At 37.6% G+C, this 18,209-nt stretch overlaps 1 protein-coding gene across 2 annotated transcripts in view; it reads right to left on the bottom strand.

The window, feature by feature from the left end:
* The window catches only part of DBT (dihydrolipoamide branched chain transacylase E2), a 36,448-nt gene extending 18,649 nt beyond the window's left edge, over positions 1-17,799 (bottom strand). Inside the window, exons 1-4 of one of the 2 annotated variants that reach the window (XM_020906066.2) lie at positions 17,694-17,799; positions 11,867-11,990; positions 7,818-7,893; positions 6,234-6,415 (exon numbers count right to left, since the gene is read on the bottom strand). In XM_020906066.2, coding sequence (XP_020761725.2) covers positions 6,234-6,415; positions 7,818-7,893; positions 11,867-11,990; positions 17,694-17,744 — 433 coding nt within the window. In that variant the 5' untranslated portion in view covers positions 17,745-17,799. Of the gene's footprint in view, positions 1-6,233; positions 6,416-7,817; positions 7,894-11,866; positions 11,991-17,693 lie in introns of those variants that run through there. The other variant, XM_070467740.1, reaches the window with a different exon arrangement.
* Between the last annotated feature and the right edge of the window lie 410 nt (positions 17,800-18,209).

Raw genomic sequence — 18,209 nt, 5'->3', positions numbered from 1 at the left:
TAGCACATAAGCACAGAGAAAGCATTCAACCAATGATAGATGTTCATGTTAAAGGGTGAATGCAATATAATGGCAGAAGTGAAAGAGTGAAGTGAAGTTGCTCAGTCGTGTCCAACTCTTTGTGACCCAATGGACTGTAGCCTACCAGGCTCCTTGGTCCATGTTATTTTCCAGGCAAGAGTACCAAAGTGGGTTACCATTTCCTTCTCCAAATGGCAGAATAGGACCACTTTAATAAAGTATTCTGCTACCTCTTCTGCCCCCCTCTCTCTTCTGCATGGTGGCAAGAAGCCTCCATTAAAGCTTATTAGGTATAGAAACTTGCCAATTGTTTGATGGTCAAGCATTCTGGCGACTTAATCTTGTATATATAGTTGTAGGAACAGAACACCGAAAACAGCTGCCAAGTAGCCTCAACATAAAAACCATGCACTTGCTTCAGAGAAAAGGCATTTAAACTCTCAACTGGATCCTATTTTCTTTTCTTTTTTTCCCCCTATTTTCTTTTCTTAACACACACTTCTTGACAAACTTGGTTACCTGTGTTCCCAGAAAGTTAGGAAGGATTATAACAGCCTGTCACAATGACAATGCTAAGAGGTATGCTCAAAATAAAAAATCAGATGAAGAATTGTGTTTTTGTTTTTCCTAGAACAATGAATGTTTATTGACATATAGCTTTGCATAACAAAAAAAAATGATTTTAGGTTATACTCAATATACTCACTTCAAGAAAGAGTAAAATACGTAGGATTTTAAAAAATTAATAAATGGGACTAATGAGCCCCATTAAATGAATTGTTTTGAAAAGTTTGGGTTCAAAAAGTTTTAGTTGCTTAGAGAAGTGAGGATTAATCTTACCTTTTAAAATAGAGGTTAGAGAAAGCCAAGTTAGCTATAAGGGGAACTCACAGCACTAGTCTAAAAATTGAGTTTATAGTAGACAGCACACTGAGGTATGAATCAGCTTTGATATAATCTTGATAATATTAAGTAACTAAGTCATCAATTTGTAACTGTAAAGAGTATATGCTTTTTAAATGTCACAGGTACAAGTTGGTATAAGTGAGTCTGGTGAGGTCTCTTCAAGTAGAGGTCTGTCTACAGCCAAAGCACTCATAAATAGGACTTGGAGGTCACAAATACATTTTTCCTGATCAAAATTATCATGATACCCCAATCTTAAAAAGTAGGTTAAAACACCATGTTACAAAGGACAGTACCATAGAATATTATTTAAACAAGCATTAAGACAGGATTTCATGTCCAATACTACTACTAAGATTTCTACTCTCGATCCTTTGCACTCTAGATGTAATTATTTTCTACTTGTAAAATGTACATAATATATCTTATACTCCTAAAAAACTTTTCATTAGGTAATTTTCTTACTCATAGTATAACTGGTTTTCTCGGCACCAAAACAGGGAATAATATAAACAAATTCAGTATTACTGTAAATTTTTTTTTGGCTGTGCTAGGTTATACCTGTGGCATGTGAGATCTAGTTCCCCAAACAGGGAGTAAACTTGGGCCCCTGCATTGGGAGCATGAAGTCTTAGCCACTGGACTACCAGGGAATACCTTACTATAAATTCTTGTTTAAGACAAGGTACACAAAATATTTAGAAACCTTTTCCATTTCCAGAATTTAAAAAGAGGCATATATAAATTTCTTAAAAAACAATCCACTATTCTATAGGCTTGCTTATTTGATATATAGGATTATGCTTCATAGTTATTTTTACAATAAAAGATTTAATACAAATTATAGAAAATATAAATATAAAAGCAAAAAGACACACACACAAAATAAAACTAGCATGCAAGACAATTATTCAGAATGCATTATGAATAGCAAATGAAATAGTTAGCAATGATCATTTTTCTATGAGGAAAATTACCAGATAATTTTTACTCTCATAATCTATCTAATCACATTAAGTTTTTACAAATAACACATTATACAAACATAAAATATAAAATTTGTTGAGTGTTGGAATACATATATATCCATAACCATCACTACAATCAAGACAGTGGATGTATCTATCACTCCCCAAAGTTTCCTTGTATTCCTTAGTAATTCTTCCTTCCCTAACCTTCCCCACTCCCTACTCTATCAGCAGGCAACCACTAATTGGCTTGCTGTCATCATAGATTAGTCTGGATTTTCTAAAATTTTATTACTCTCCAAAATATATAAGCAACTCATGCAGCTCAATATAAAAAAACAACCCAATCAAGAAATGGGCAGAAGAACTAAATGGATGTTTCTCCAAAGACATACAGATGGCCAACAGACACATGTAAAGATGCTCAACATCACTAATTATTAGAGAAATGCAAATCAAAACTACAATGAGATATCACCTCATACGAGTCAGAATGGCCATCATCAAAAAAATCTACAAACAATAAATGGTGGAGAGGGTGTGGAGCAAAGGGAAGCCTCGTACATTGTTGGTGAGAATGTAGATTGGTATAGCCACTATGAAGAACAATATGGAGGTTTCTTATTAACTAAAATTAAAACTACCATATGACCCAGAAAGCCAACTACTGGGCATATACCATAATTCAAAAAGACGCACGTCTCCCAGCGTTCATTGCAACATTCTTTACAATAGCCAGGACATGGAAGCAGCCTAAATGTTTATCAACAGATGAATGGATAAACAAGATATGGTACATATATACAATGGAATAATATTATTCAGTCATAAAAAGGGTCAAACTTGGGTAATTCATAGTGATGTGGATGAACCTAGAGTTTGTCATATGGAGTGAATAAGTCAGAAAGAGAAAAATACCATATGTTAACGCATATATATGGAAGCTAGAAAAATGGTACTGATGAACCTATTTGCAGGGCAGGAATCTAGATGCAGATGTAGAGAACAGACATGTGGACATAGGGGAGGAAGGAGAAGGACAGATGAATTGAGCAGCTATCATTGATATATATATACACACTACCTTGTGTAAAATAGCTAGCTAGTGCGAAGCTACTATATAGCACAAGGAACTCAGCTTGGTAATCTGTGATGATGACCTAAAGGGGAAGGATGGGGGTGGAGAGATGGGAGGAATGGGATATATGTCCACATACAGCTAATTTACTTCATGGTACAGCAGAAACTAGCACAACATCATAAAGCAATTATACTCCAATTAAAAACTAAATTAATGTACATGGAACCATATAGCATGTTCTCTTTATTTCTGGTTTCTTTGACTCAGAATAATTTTTCAAGATTCATCCATGTCATACAGGAAATTAATTTCTATAAAAAGGTTATTTAGAAAAAACATACCCCTTGCCTGAAAAAGTTTTTGACTTTATAATTTGCTATATCAAGACTTACTAAGTTGGATTTCACTGGGGATACCAAAAGAAACTTTAAAAATAAAAGCAAACAATAAAATCCCCCTCAAATCCCAATTGCTCACTTGTTCATACACAGTCAGCCCTGGGAATCCATAGGCTCTGGATTCATGGATTCAACCGTTGATTGAAAATATACAGAAAAAAATTCCAGACAGTTCCAAAGGGCAAATCTGAATTTGCTGAATGCCAGCAACTATTTACATAGTATTTACACTGTATTAGCGACTTAGCAGCAGCAGCAGCAGGTATTACAAGTAATCTAGAGATGATTTAAAATATAGGCTATATGCAAATACTGCACCATTTCATACAAGGGAGATGGGCATCTGCAGATTTTGGCATCTGTTTGTGTGCGTATCTGAACCAATGCTTTGCCAATACCAAGAGACTACTATAATCTGCTTTTATGGATGGCCGAGATAGATACCTAACCTGGTCTACAGCACCTGATTGGTTATTCTAATTTACTGACATCCACAGTGATGTTTAGCATCTTTGCTTGTTTCAGTTTATGTCAAGAATATAATTCTTTCAAGGTCTTAACTGAATGATAAAAAAAAGAAAAAAACTGTATTATCTTGTTGACACATCAAAAGAATTCTGTACTTATTTCAGGTAATTAAAAAAAAATTATTTGCTTATTTCTGGCTGTGTTGGGTCTTCGCTGCTATGCAGGCTTTTTCTAGTTGCAGCAACCGGGGGCTGCTCTCGAGTTGCAGTGTGCGGGTTTCTCACTGCAGTGGTCTCTCTTGCTGAGCACAGGCTCAACAGTTGTGGTGCATGAGGCTAGTTGCTCCGCAGCATGTGGGATCTTCCCAGATCAGGGATTGAACCCGTGTCTCCTGCATTGGCAGATGGATTCTTTACCGCTGAGACAACAGGGAAGCCCCTATTTCAGGTAATTTTTAAAGATAAAATCTTTCTTGTTTTTAATATTCCTAAATCATGCCTTTCAATAGAAATCTGAAACCAAGACAATAGGAAGCACCCCTAGTGCCCAGATTATGGCCTCTTATTCATTGCACATTAAAAGAACAAGAGCTCCTGAAGGAGGAGATGATTCCGGGTCTAAGCAGGAAAAGTACAAGATGACGCCAAAAGCAAGGAAGTTTTTGAAAATTAACAGGGTCGTATTAAAAGAACACACAGCAATCACCTTGAAATGGTCACCACTATTAATAATCAGAAATCAAATAAATAATAAGAAAGCTTCAAGAAGTTTCGGAGGCGACATGTTATGGTGGAAAATATTCTGGACAAAAACTCAGGACATCTGAGTTCTAAATTTGGCTTTGTGACTGCCATGGGCAAATCATCCAACGATGAACTTGTTAAACTGGATTACCTCATGAATAAGAACAAATAAAATACTAAGCGTGAAACATTTATAAACTGTAAAGTGTGCCTATGACATTAGTTATATTACTGTACAGACTGAAGGACTAACAGTCAGCCAACCACTGTAGTTCAGACTCCTAAACTTCCCAACTTCACTATACTGAAAGGTCTTCATCTCAGCACTTTCGGAGAGATTGCTGGCTTAGGTTTGCATCACAGAATTACGGTTCCCCCTGCCCCTCCTCCACATCAAAGCTTCTTAGATGACATAACCTTGGTATATCACACCAATGCCAAAAGGAACTTCTGATGTAGAGGGTCAGCTATTTGCTACCATAGGGACAGTGCACGGCTTTAATTTTCCTATAACATTCTCATAATGAATTCCCTTTTGTCAGAACACCTAATGATTATAAGTTCCATGGCTGCTGCTGCTTCTGAATGCTAGTTTCTTTGCTCCCCACCCTGATTTTCCCTCTTTTCTACTTCTCTTTAAAAAGTTGGCTTTCATAACTACCACCAATGAGAATGTGTTTTGGTTTTCGTATCAGTGGCAAACAGAGCAATCCCATCATGTGAGATTTAATCTCTGGACATTCCAATTTTTACTAGTGACCAGTGTTCAACGCTTGAATCTTTCATTCCCAGGAGAGTCTGTTGCTTCTTTGAACATAAGGTTTATAGAAGGCAGGCCTCCAGATAAATAAAGTATTACTATGCATGTTTTTATATATAGTAATACTGATGCTTGCTCCTTAGAAGGAAAATTATGACAAACCTAGACAGTGTATTAAAAAGCAGAGACATCACTTTGCCAACAAAGGTCTGAATAGTCAAAGCTATGGTTTTTCCAGTAGTCATGTATGGATGTGAGTTGGACCATAAAGAAGGCTGAGCGCCGAAGAATTGATGCTTTTGAACTGTGGTGTTGGAGAAGACTCTTTTGAGAGTCCTCTGCACTGCAAGGAGATCAAACCAGTCAATCCTGAAGGAAATCAACTCTGAATATTCACTGGAAGGACTGATGCTGAAGCTGAAGCCCCCAATACTTTGGCTACCTGATGCAAAGAGCCAACTCATTTGAAAAGCCCCTGATGCTGGGAAAGACTGAAGGTAAAAGGAGAAGGAGGGAGCAGAGGATAAGATGGTTAGATAGCATCACTGACTCAGTGGACATGAATCTGAGCAAACTCCAGGAGATGGTGAAAGACAAGGAAGCCAGGCGTGCTGCAGTCCATGGGGTTACAAAGAGTTGGACACAACTTCGCTATTGAACAACAACAACAAATATATGTTTTTAACATGCTAACTGGTCTAAAGATAATCATGTATCACAGAATACCTTTCTGTTTTCCTTATCTCAGTTCGAAACCCTCAAATCAAATCATGTAAGTTATTCAAAGTAAACACCACTTTCAACTGGTACCCAATGACAAAAGTACACCAATAATCAAGTTGGCAAGTTGGATGAACATATATATATATATATACATATATACAGTACCTTTTAAAGCTTCCGTTTCTATGTCTACTAATGGCTTTCCCACATAGGCAGTATCATCTAGATTATAATACAGCTTTTTAATGACTCCATCATAACGACTAGTGATAGTAACAGAAGCTTTATCACTTTGAACTTCACAGATGCTATCAAACTGAGACACTGTATCTCCTTCTTTTACATACCTAAAAGAAAAAGTCATAAGACACTTTTATGTGAACCATAGTACAGATCATCTGAAATAATAAAAATGCTGCACTGAATTAGATGAATATCCACGGAGCCCAGTATTGAGTCCCAAATGATACACTGAAGGATGTTTCAGAAGAGACTACAGTGGCTTTCAGAGGTTCTGTGATGCTTCTTCAAGAAGTATAAATTTTAAAAAAACAATGAAATACTCATAGATTTATAATCCAAAAATTTAATTAACGTATCAGATTTTTCTGCCTCACCCATTTCTTAGATGAAATATGAAAAATGTATTTTAAAAGTGTTATTTTCTTTTATTGTCTCAGCATTCATCACATTTTAAGGGATACCTATTATTTCTAGAATTAAATCTTAAAAACTGATATCCTCAATACATATCTCCTATACTTTTATGAATTGTAGTTTGAGTTCTTTGCCTTTGTCTCTTAACATGGCCAATTAATTTCAGAGTCAGTCTCTTCTGACCTGAGGTCCATCGCTCTTTCCTTGATCCCACAATGCCACAGAGACACAATTGCAAGGTACATTTATGTGATTATGGTTCTCTCCTAACCTACAGAGCAATTATAATGAAAGCTACAAGGAAAGAATGTTTAGGTGTCTAAACGAGAGGTAAAAGGATCTTTAACAGTATAAAATTGTGGGAGAGAATCTATTGACTCACCTTAACTGCTAGTTCTCGAAACCTTTGAAAATTAGTTCAGTACTTGGAGGTGTTTCTGTTTTTCCAGAAAGGGAAAGAAAGAAAAGGGGTAGACGGAGGCCTAAGTAGAGGTCTTTTTAATTTTTGTTTCAAGCCCCTTTCTTTTTTACTTTTTTTTTAACCTTTGAAACAGTATTATTTGGTTCATATCTTTTGTTTTAATATTTTAACCTGTTCTAAAAATATAGGCAAACTCTCAGGTAATGGTGAGTCAAATGTACTTGCATTCTTGCTGAAATCATTTTTAATAAACAGAGCTTAGAGTACATAACGATTTTAAAACATTTTGGAAAGAAGCTCTAAGTTCATTCATTAACAGCTTTTCAAAACACATGGTCATATCAACTTAGCATCTTTTAGAGACTAATTTATCTTTTTTTAGCTTAAGTGAAGAGTGGGCTGTGAAAAAAAATTTAAAAAGAGGAAAAAACAAACCTTAATAAATTACACTGAATAAAATGCCCTGATGTATGATGAACTATGCCACCAGTATAGTGGCAACAATAAATAGTAATTTAGTAATAATAAAAGTAATTAATAGTAAATAGATTTACTTTAAAGCTTAAAAAATACATATGTTATAAAGAAAGGTGTTTCAATTTAAATAGATTCCTATTTATTTGTACTCAAATTACTTTTATACTTACTTTAAAAATTTCAGAATAACTTACCATTCTTTAACAGTTACTTCTCTAATCCCTTCTCCAATGTCTGAGAGTTTGAACTGAACAATCTGTCCCTGGAGAGCTTCAAAAACAAATAAGAAACAATGATAATTAAATACATAATGTATTGCTAACAGACAGATGCTTTGACATCTAAAATTAGAAAATATTCTCAAGCAGAGGCAGAAACTATTCTATTTCATAGATTCAAAACAGTATTTTAGGATGTTTAAAAGCATAGCCATCATTCATAACCATCAAAGATTTAAATAAATTACTCAGTGACACAGACCTGTTGATACTGCCATAGAACGATTATTTTCCAGTTTCCAAAATAATGTTGTTTTACAAGGGGATAGAAGGCCCTTCCAACAAATGAGATTTTGCACTAATAGCAATGAACAGAAAATAGAACTGGATATTGTACAAAGGGAGATTCAGCTGGATCTCCTTGTTTTATGTTATTAAACTATAATAAACATTAAAGACCTGCTCTTAAAATCTCTTGTCTTCATACAACTCTTCTCACTCCCATTGCCTAAAGATCAGGCAGATCCATATTAGAAGACTTGGAAAATTCTTAATCTGCCCAAATAATGTTCTGCTAGCTTATTAAATTTTAGTTTTCTATGTCTTCTTTCCATTTTTTTTTTAAACTCCTTTTTGAAGTTCTACATCCTTTTTATAACATGTAGATGCCAATGATACTTTATGGCAATTATTTCCAACAGACATTATTTCTGGTCAACAAAAAGTATGTATGGATCCTCTCACTTTTCTAAATTAACAAATAGCTCTGAAGTGACTGAAGAATGCTCCTCCCTCTTTTTCTTTGTTCAGTCTCTCAGTCATGTCCAACTCTTTGGGACCCCATAGACTGCAGCATGCCAGGCTTCCCTATCCTTCACTATCTTCTGGAATTTGCTCAAACTCATGTCTATTGAGTTGGTGATGCCATCCAACCACCTCGTCCTCTGTCGTCCTCTTCTCCTCCTGCCCTCAATCTTTCCCAGCATCACGGTCCTTTCCAATGATTAGAATACTATTAAACAAAATTGCTGGTAAAACACAAGTTAAGGTAGGGAACTTTTCTTTAAGAAATATGAGATTAGTACTTAAGAAATACAAAATATATTTTGATAAGAACAGTCTTTTGTTTCCACTCCAGTAAGTTGTGCTCTCTCACAGCCTGTTGCTCATAGTGTAAATGGGAACCCTTTTGAAAAATAGTTTTGGCATTAAGTATCAAAAACCCTGGGGGAAAAAAAAACAACTCTGTATCTTTGATTCTATAAGTAATTCTACTTTTAAGATTTTTTTTTCCCTGAATAAATAGAGAGGTACACAAAGATTTCTGCTCAGGAATAGTTATCATGGAGTTATAATAAAGAACTGGAAACTAACTGAAGTGACCAAAAAATGACAAGTAATTATACTATGGCACCTCTACAAAAAGCAATATTATGCAAGGAACGGCTTGTGCAAGGGCATGGAAATATGATAACGCATAGCATAGTCAGGGAATGACAAACACTTCTATACAGCTGATGATCGGATATGTGGCAAGAAATCAGCCCAGGCTTAAGACTTTGTGTGCCATGATAAGGTGAAGTGTTTGGAATTTATCCTAGGAGTAATCAGGAAAGTGAAAATGCAAGTCACTCAGTTGTGTCCAACTCTTTGCAATCCCATGGACTATACAGTCCATGGAATTCTCCAGGCCACAATACTGGAGTAGGTAGCCTTTCCCTTCTCCAGGGTATCTTCCCAATCCAGGGATTGAACCGAGGTCTCCCACAATGAGGGCAGATTCTTTACCAGCTGAGCCATAAGCAAAGCCCAAGAATACTGGAGTGGGTAGCTTATCCCTTCTCCAAAGGATCTTCCCAACCCGCGAATCGAACCAGGGTCTCCTGCATTGCAGGTGGATTCTTTACCAACTGAGCTATCAGGAAAGCCCAGGTAATCAGGAATCAGTGGCAAAGAAATATAGTCTTAAATTCTTTTGAAGCTGTTCCCCAAAACGGTAAAGTTTACTTTACCACTACTTAAATCTCTGCTGGCCCATGACTTGTTCTGACCAATAGAATATAGCAGAAGTAAAGTTGTGTGAGTTCTGAAGTTGCAAGCCTCGCTCTGAGACCTCTCAGAATCCCTCTTCTTCCTCTTGGAATGTGTCTTGAAATCCCCATATAAGGAAGCTGTTCTAGGTTACTGAAGGATGAGAGATGCTAAGTGCAGGAGAAAAAAAGAGATGTCCCAGCCAAAATACAACACCAATTGTCAGACATATGAATAAGACCATCTTGGACCGTCTAACCCAGAAGATCTTGTAGCTGAATCTAGTCACACTAGTGAGCCCAGGTGAAACCAGCAGAGGAACCGCCCACCCAACCAACCCCCAGAGTGCTAAAGAACAATAAATCATTGTTCCCCTAGGCCACTAAGTTGTCGGGAAGGTTATTATTTAGCAATAATTAGCTGATAGGGAGGCCCATCTACAATTTCACATCTGCAACTTTGTATCTATAATTTCAGAGAAAAATATCTCTGGCACGGGTGTGATAGAAAAGGTTGGGAAGGGGTGCAGAGAAAACAGGAGGTTATTGTAGATAAGAAATTGAAGTATAGAATTGAACATATTTATATATTTTCAAAGCTGTCTGAAAAGGAGAAGACAGGCTTAAAAAATACATAAGATATAATATTACTAGATCTTGGTAATCAACTCGATGTGAGACAAGAATCAGGATGGCTCCAGGTTTCTAGCTTAATTATTTACTGAGTTAGGGAATAATAGGAAGAGGATATATCCTAAGTATGTACAGCAATGCCCTTGGCACACAGTAGGTGATCAGTTATCAGTGTTGAATGGCTGTACTCTCACAATAATACAAAGTTGTATAATACTATGATTACTCTATTTCCAGATGATTAAACAGACAAATTAAGTAACTTGCTTATGGTCACACAGCTAGCACATGGTAGACCAAAGAATCCAAAGCCTGGGTCCCTTCACTGTTCACCCAAAACTATCAAAACATTGTTAATTGGCCATATCCCCAATACAAAATGCTTTTGGTGTTAAAAATAAATCAAATTTATTTTTTTGAATAAATTCTAATAAATAAATTTTATTTTTAAATAAGTAAATAAACCCAAAGCTTGTAAGTGTTTAGAGACTAGAGCAGGAAGTTCGAGTTTCTGCTTAAATTGCCTTTATTTTCTCTGAGAAGAGAAAAGATCAACTTTTAAAAACAAATCTTTTTCTTAATGGTGAAGACATGGTTTACATATTTTCGGGTGTTGTGGAAGATGACATACACAAGGAACAGGAGGACTAACTTATCTCAGGGATTAGATTCAGCTGAAATCCCCTTTTTCCCCCATCACCAGCACAGACTAAGGCACCAAAGTATCTGTCAAAAGCTTAATGATACAACAAAAGCCTAGGGTCATAAGGGTTCTAAATAAAACTCTGAATAGAACAGCAAAAAAAAAAAAAATGTGTTTTTTTTTTTCCTTTTGCCTTATCTAATACTTTAAGCCTCAAGTTCTTTGCAAGAGTAGAAAAAGTTGGAGAAAGGTAATTAAGCGTGAAGCCAGAGAACTTTATGTGGAGAACCTCACACTGCGTTCATCACGCTATCATAACATGACAGATTGAGTGCCTCATAGAACAAAAATAATAATACAGTGAGTTGAAGGACACAGTCCACTAAATCAACAACTTAATTTAAGTCATATCAGTGCTGACTCTTGCATTTAGGTAAGTCATATGATAAAGAACAGACGACCCAAGAGAACACTCAGATGTTAAACACAGAGAATGTATTCACAGCATTATAGAGACACAGTATTAAGGGAAAGTACATGAAAGGGGAATGGGAGGTGGGGGCGCAAAAAAAAGAAAAGGAGAATCGGATAGATGTGTGGAGAGCAAGGAGGGCCAGACTAAAAGTAAAAGGTCAACTCTTTTACTGTGATAAGTCTTCAATTACTGAATAAATATACAAAACATTATTTTGTATAGGCTATTTTGAGATCATACTTACCAGCAGTTGTTCTTAGCCACTGATGTGGATGACTGTACTTGAATGGAGGATAACCAAAGAAACACACATATTCTGGCTTCAAAACATTAACGTTACCACATGTTTGAAAGTAGCGGACCCAAATCTAGAGATGAGAAAACAAAAAAATTAAGAACTTTTTTTTTTAAAGAGCTTTTATAAATGATCTTAATGGCTTGTCTCTAAATATAAACTGAATTTCAAGTTTATTCTAAAAGTACAACAATCATTATCACAATGCAAACAATATGAAATAATCTAGGTTGAAATCAGAATACTTGGCATTAGTGATGAGTTTATAAGTATTTCTGGTCAAGAAACCAAAGGAATTCAAACCCTAGCACACAGAATATGTTGTTGCTCATTTGTTACAATTATATCCTTAGAGTCTGATTTGCCCATATGCTTATTATCCTTGACTAAAATTCCCTACGAAAGTGAAAAAGTTTAACAGTGTATTCTATATAAACACATCAGTGTAAGTATATTTGAGTCATTAAAGACTTCCTGAAATAGTGACTGCCACTGTTTACAACAGCCAAGACATGGAAGCAACCTAAATGTCTATCAGCAGATGAATGGACAAAGATGCGGTACATATATGTAATGGAATATCACTCAGCCATTAAAAAGAATGAAACAATGCCATTTGCAGCAGGATGGGTGGACCCAGAGACTGTCATAATGAGTGAAGTCTGTCAGGCAGAGAAAGACAAATATTGTATGATACCACTTATCTGCAGAATCTTAAAAAATAAAAAAAGATACAAATGTGCCTATTTACAGAACAGAAACTGATTCCCAGACTTAGAAAATGAATTTATGGTTACGGGGGGAGAGGTCGGTGTGGGGATAGGGACAGATGGGGTCTGGGATTGACAGGTATACACTGCTAAATTTAAAATCAATAACCAACAAGGATCTATGGTATAGCACAGAAGACTCTGCTCAATATTATGTAACAACCTAAATGGGAAAAGAATTTGAAAAATATATACATGTATATGTATAACTGATTCACTTTGCTGTATACCTAAAACTAACACAGCATCGTTCATCAACTATACTCCAACATAAAATAAAAAAGTTAAAAGCAACTGCCAGCATCTAACTACACTGAAAAACACATGTAGTATTGCACCCAAAGGTTTTCTTATTGTAATTCATAGATTAAATTTAACTATTTTATATAAAATCATGGTATAATACAATGTTACAGAAAAATAACCAAAGTCGGGCTGAATGTATCTCATTTGATAAATCATATACATATTTGATATATATAATCTAAGTGTGTAAAAGGTATAGTATTTTTTTGAAAGTTAACATTTTCATGATATGAAATGTCATGGCAATGCACTCCAGTATTCTTGCCCAGGAAATCCCTGATTAACTACATCACACTTTTTAACATTTTTATACAATTTAAAAATATTACAGTTTGTTTAAAATTATCACAAAGTTTTGGCTATATTCCCCACTTTGTACAATACATCCTTGAACCCATCTTATATTTTCCATACCCCTACCCTAAGTTGCCCTCCCTCCCACTGGAAACCACTGCCTTGTTCTCTGTATCTTCAAGTCTCCTTCTTCTTTGTCCTGTTCACTAGTTTATCATATTTTTTAGATTCTACACATAAGCAATATCATATAGTACCTTTTTTTCTCTGACTTATTTCACTTAGCATAATGCTTTTCAAGTCCATCCATGTTGTTGCAAATGGCAAAATTTTCATTCTTTTCTATAGCTGAGTAGTGTCTCATATCTTCTCGAACCATTCATCTGTGGACAGACACTTAGGTTGCTTCCATATCTTAGAAATTATAAAAATGTTGCTATGAATATTACAGTATATGTACCTTTTCAAATTAGTGTTTTCTTTTTTCAGATATGTACCCAGGAGTGGCACTGCTGGGTAATACGGTAGTTCTATTTTCAGTTTTTTTTTACAAACTTCCCTACTGTTTTCCACAGTGGCTGCACCAATTCACATTCATACCAATAGTGTATGAGGGTTCCCTTTTCTCCACATCCTTGCCAACATTTGTTTTTTGTGTTCTCTTTGATGATAGCCATTTTGACAGGTGTGAGGTGTTATGATATCCCAATGTGGTTTTACTTTGCATTTCCCTGATGATTAGCAATGTTGAGCATCTTTTCATGTGCCTGTTGACCATCTACATTTCTTCTTTGGAAATATGTCTATTCAATTTTGTCCATTTTTAAATGCAGAGTTGTATGATATGGCTTGATCAAATTTATCAAATGGAGCAGAGGAAGGAACTCAAGGACCAAATTGTTGACGACTGGAAATGTCAGGTCAAGGAGTTTGAAATCATACATTATGGGTTATTGTGAGTATGTATGTGTATATGTGTTTATTAGATAATAACAGTGAAGCCTGAAGGGGCTTCTCTGTTGGCTCAGTGGTACAGAATCCACCTGCCAGTGCAGGAAATCTGGGTTTCATCCTTGGGCTGGGAAGATCCTCTGGAGAAGGAAATGGAAACTCACTCTAGAATTCTTGTCTGGGAAATCCCATGGACAGAGGAGCATGGTGAGCTACAGTCCATGGGGTCGTAAAAGAGTCTTCGTGACTAAACAATACTAACAACAATGCCTAAAGAGAAAGGACAAAGTTAAGAAACTATTATTGTATTTGAGACATGAAACCACAGGCTCCTGGCTGAGATGATGAGTGGAAAAAGAAAGAAAGCAACATAAATGCAAAATGATTACTAGCAATTGGATGTCTATTAAGAGAAAGCTAAAACACATTAGTGAAGCTGCTGACTAAAAGGATAAAAAGGAAGGGAGAAAGAGAAAAAAAATTTCAAACAGGAAAGACTTTTTTTCTACAAGCAACACACCAATAAATAAAGAGTGATGAAAAGAGGATTTAGCAGACTCCCATAATAAGGAAATAAATTAGTAGTAATTCATCAGGCAGTTGTTGAGCACATTGTAAAGACAGGATTATTCTTCACTCATGAATTCAAAGCTAAATAAGAAATAGAATAGTCTCTGAATTAAAATTGTTTACACTTTACTGCAGGAAGACAGACAAAATAGATAAATTCAGGATGATAGGATAAGTAATCAAAAGTCAAATGCATGATGCCATAGGAAAGTATAAATATAATATAATAAGGCTTTCTTAATAATTTACTGTAGGTGATAAGACCTCTTGCTGCTTATGATTTTTTAAATAACACATGGAAAAAAACAGACTTTTTAATAAGCAGTTCAACAAAGGATCATTGAGTACCTACTATGTGTCAATCACTTAGGATCAGAGAACAAAATTGCTGTGATTCCTTCCCTTATGGAATGTGTAGCCCACATTGTGAAAGATAAAAACAGGACTACCGGTGATTACAACAGTGTCATAATGGGAGAAGTAGTATTAAGAAGACACAAAGGAGAAAACCTACCTGGAGAAAGTGAGGTAAGACCTAAGGGATGAGTAGGAGTCAGCCAAGGAGTAAAATGTGTTGCCGAGAAGGCTATAGGGAAGTAAGGCAAGGGTCTTTAAAACAGGAAATACATGTGCAAAGGTCTGGGGGACAGAGAGGAAGGGAGAACAGTGTGCTTAATTAACTGAAATTGTTCAGTATTCTAGCATAGCTTACTATGAGCTAAGGGTGACGCTTCAAGAGTGGGTTTTAGGTGGGTTTTAGAAAGGAATAAAGCCTGGAGAGATTGGAAATATTCAGATCATAAATAGCTTCATAGTCATTTGAATTCTGAATATTTTGCTGAGAGCAGTTTTAAGTAAGGCAATGACACTCTCAAATTTATATCCTACTTTATAAAATGACTCTGGCCATGCTATGGAGAATAGGTAGGAGAAGTACAACATTAGAGGCAGAAAGTCCAATTGAAGAAGGTCCAGGATACCTGCGGCTGGCAGGTAGAACAATGACTAGATTTTTGAGAGACTTCTAGGCTAGAAGAAATAGGTTTGAGGACTTAGTTCTGGAGTCTAGAGTCTGATGTATCTTATAGGCATTATAGCAATCACTGTGAAACAGCTAAAGGCTAGCCCTTCCAAGCTCTCTTGGGGTAGCAGTGGCCAAGTTATATCACTAACCAATGAATCCAGCTGGTACCATCCCTTCCTCCTTCCTGCCCTGAATACAAAGTTGTAGAGCCCTGATAATGATGAGCCGCTTAATCAATCCCAGCTGCCATCTAACTTTCAGATGCTTTGTATACACGGATAATTTCCCATTTACTGGTTGGGTTTATTACCTATAGCTGAAAAATACCTGAAATACAAGAAATCTGGAGATTTTCAGGGCAGTAAGATATATGGGTCTGCAGCAGAGCTGGCTGGAAGACTGGGGAATCACAGCATATAAATGGAAGTACACAGATGACCAAAGTCACAAGCCTGAGAAACACGAGTGGTTAAAAGCTGATCAGGGAAAGCAGAGAAGACTGGGACGAAGTGTTCAGAGACGTAGGAAGAATACTGGGAAGCTGCTGTCACAGAAGCCCAGGATGAAGAACTTTCAAAAGAGAATCTAGTGAGATGCTGCAAAGAACTTATTTCTCCTGATTACCTCCTTCTTGTGTCTGTGCTCATTCACATCCAGCCCTTTGCAACGACACGGACTGGAGCCCGCCAGGCTCCTCTGCCCATGGGATTCTCCAGGCAAGAATGCTGGAGTGGGCTGCCATTTTCCTCCTCCAGGGGATCCTCACCACCCAGGGACCGAACCTTCAAAGTCTCCTGCATTGGCAGGAGGATTTGTTAAAACACGGTGCCACCTGGGAAGCCTTATCACCTAATTAGCTGTCACAAATCTCACACTATACACTATCCATTGCGAAACTCGTTGACCCCCAAGGCCCCTTCTACGTGTTCCTGTAGTTCTATGTACTTGCGCCATCGTTTCACGCAGTGCTGTAATTATTTGTCTAATGTCTACCTCTCTCTCCCCTATGCCCCACCACAAAGCTGTAATTAAACCGAGAGGGCAGAGATCAGGGTCTTGTTTATACATATTTCCATCTCCAATTCCTGGTACCTGGTATAGAGCAGGCTTTTGAAAGGTTTTTGTAAGATCAGGGATCAAACGCTGTAGGAAAATTCGGAACAGGGGACCCAGGAAGAAATAAAAACAAAAACGCTATGCAAATAGGATGAAACACTACGATTACTGGGATGTTAATTGTTTGATGCTAAAAGACTGTATGAAAGGGGAGAAATGAAGGGGAAATGGTGGGTCGTAGTTCTGGTGATTTAAAAGGTTGGAAAGATGCTGGTACAAGTGTGGGAGACAAGTCTAAGTCTAAAGAAGGAAACGAGCCTCCCAGATGCCCGGAGGCAAGGACCTATGGTGTTATGCTTTTCTTGCCCAGTATCTTCCTCTAGATTGTAAATTCATCGAGGAGAGGGGTCGTATTATCAGTTGTGAAACAAAGTGGTGCTCAATAAATGTTTGACGGATATAGTATATATATTTCAGTATCCCCAGTGCCAAACACAATGCCCGCTACCCAGATGGTGCTCAACGAAAAGCTATTGGGCAAAAGACCAGCTGGGCTTTGGGGCGCAGATGAAGCGGCAGGGAGGAGAGTCGCGACAGATGGGCACCCTGGTATAGATCGAGAGCATGGGTTTCCAAACAGGTTGGTTAGCCACCGTCGCTGCCCTTCGTTTTGCATACATCCCTCTACCTCCCCATCACGCGAGCCCTGTACGCGAGGCACTCGGAGGAAAAACCAAATCATCTCTCCCAGGCAACTCCAGATAAACCACTCCGTCCCGACCCCAGATCGGCCCAACCTGCTTACCAGCTGCCTCGCAGTCCGGCTCCAGGTCCTCAGCACACGCGCAGCAGCCATCTTCCTCCGGAAATGACAAGTGCTCTGAGGTTGGAGGAGCGGCCTCGGCGGGGGACAGACGGGGCTGGGGGGGGGGGGGGGGGCGCGGGGGGCGGGGGGCGGGGAGGCGCGCCCCCACCTGACAGCCAACCAGGGAGCGGGGCGGGGCTGAGCCCAGGGCGGGGGCGGGCCCTGCGGAGGGGGAGGGGAGCGAGGTGGGGAGCGGGCCGTCCCAGATCTCAGTTCAGGGACAAAGTTGGGTGGAGTACTGCTGTGCAAGTACTTATCCGCCCACGACGATCATCTTTTCAGCCCAAGTCGGGGAGATAGAGTGTGTTAAGGAAACGTAAAGGAAGGAGAAAGATCGGAAGAGTTAAGTAGGAAACAAACCTTCCTTCAGCTCGTATTGTAACCGCTTGATTACAGAAAACGGGACATTTCTATACAGACTCTGTAGAAGGAAGTGTTAGTCGTTCAGTCGTGCCC

The sequence above is a fragment of the Odocoileus virginianus genome, chromosome 5, assembly GCF_023699985.2.
Source record: "Odocoileus virginianus isolate 20LAN1187 ecotype Illinois chromosome 5, Ovbor_1.2, whole genome shotgun sequence".
Taxonomy (NCBI): Eukaryota; Metazoa; Chordata; class Mammalia; order Artiodactyla; family Cervidae; genus Odocoileus; species Odocoileus virginianus.
The sequence above is the reverse complement of the archived record's forward strand: the minus strand, read 5'-3'. Positions and strand labels throughout refer to the sequence as shown.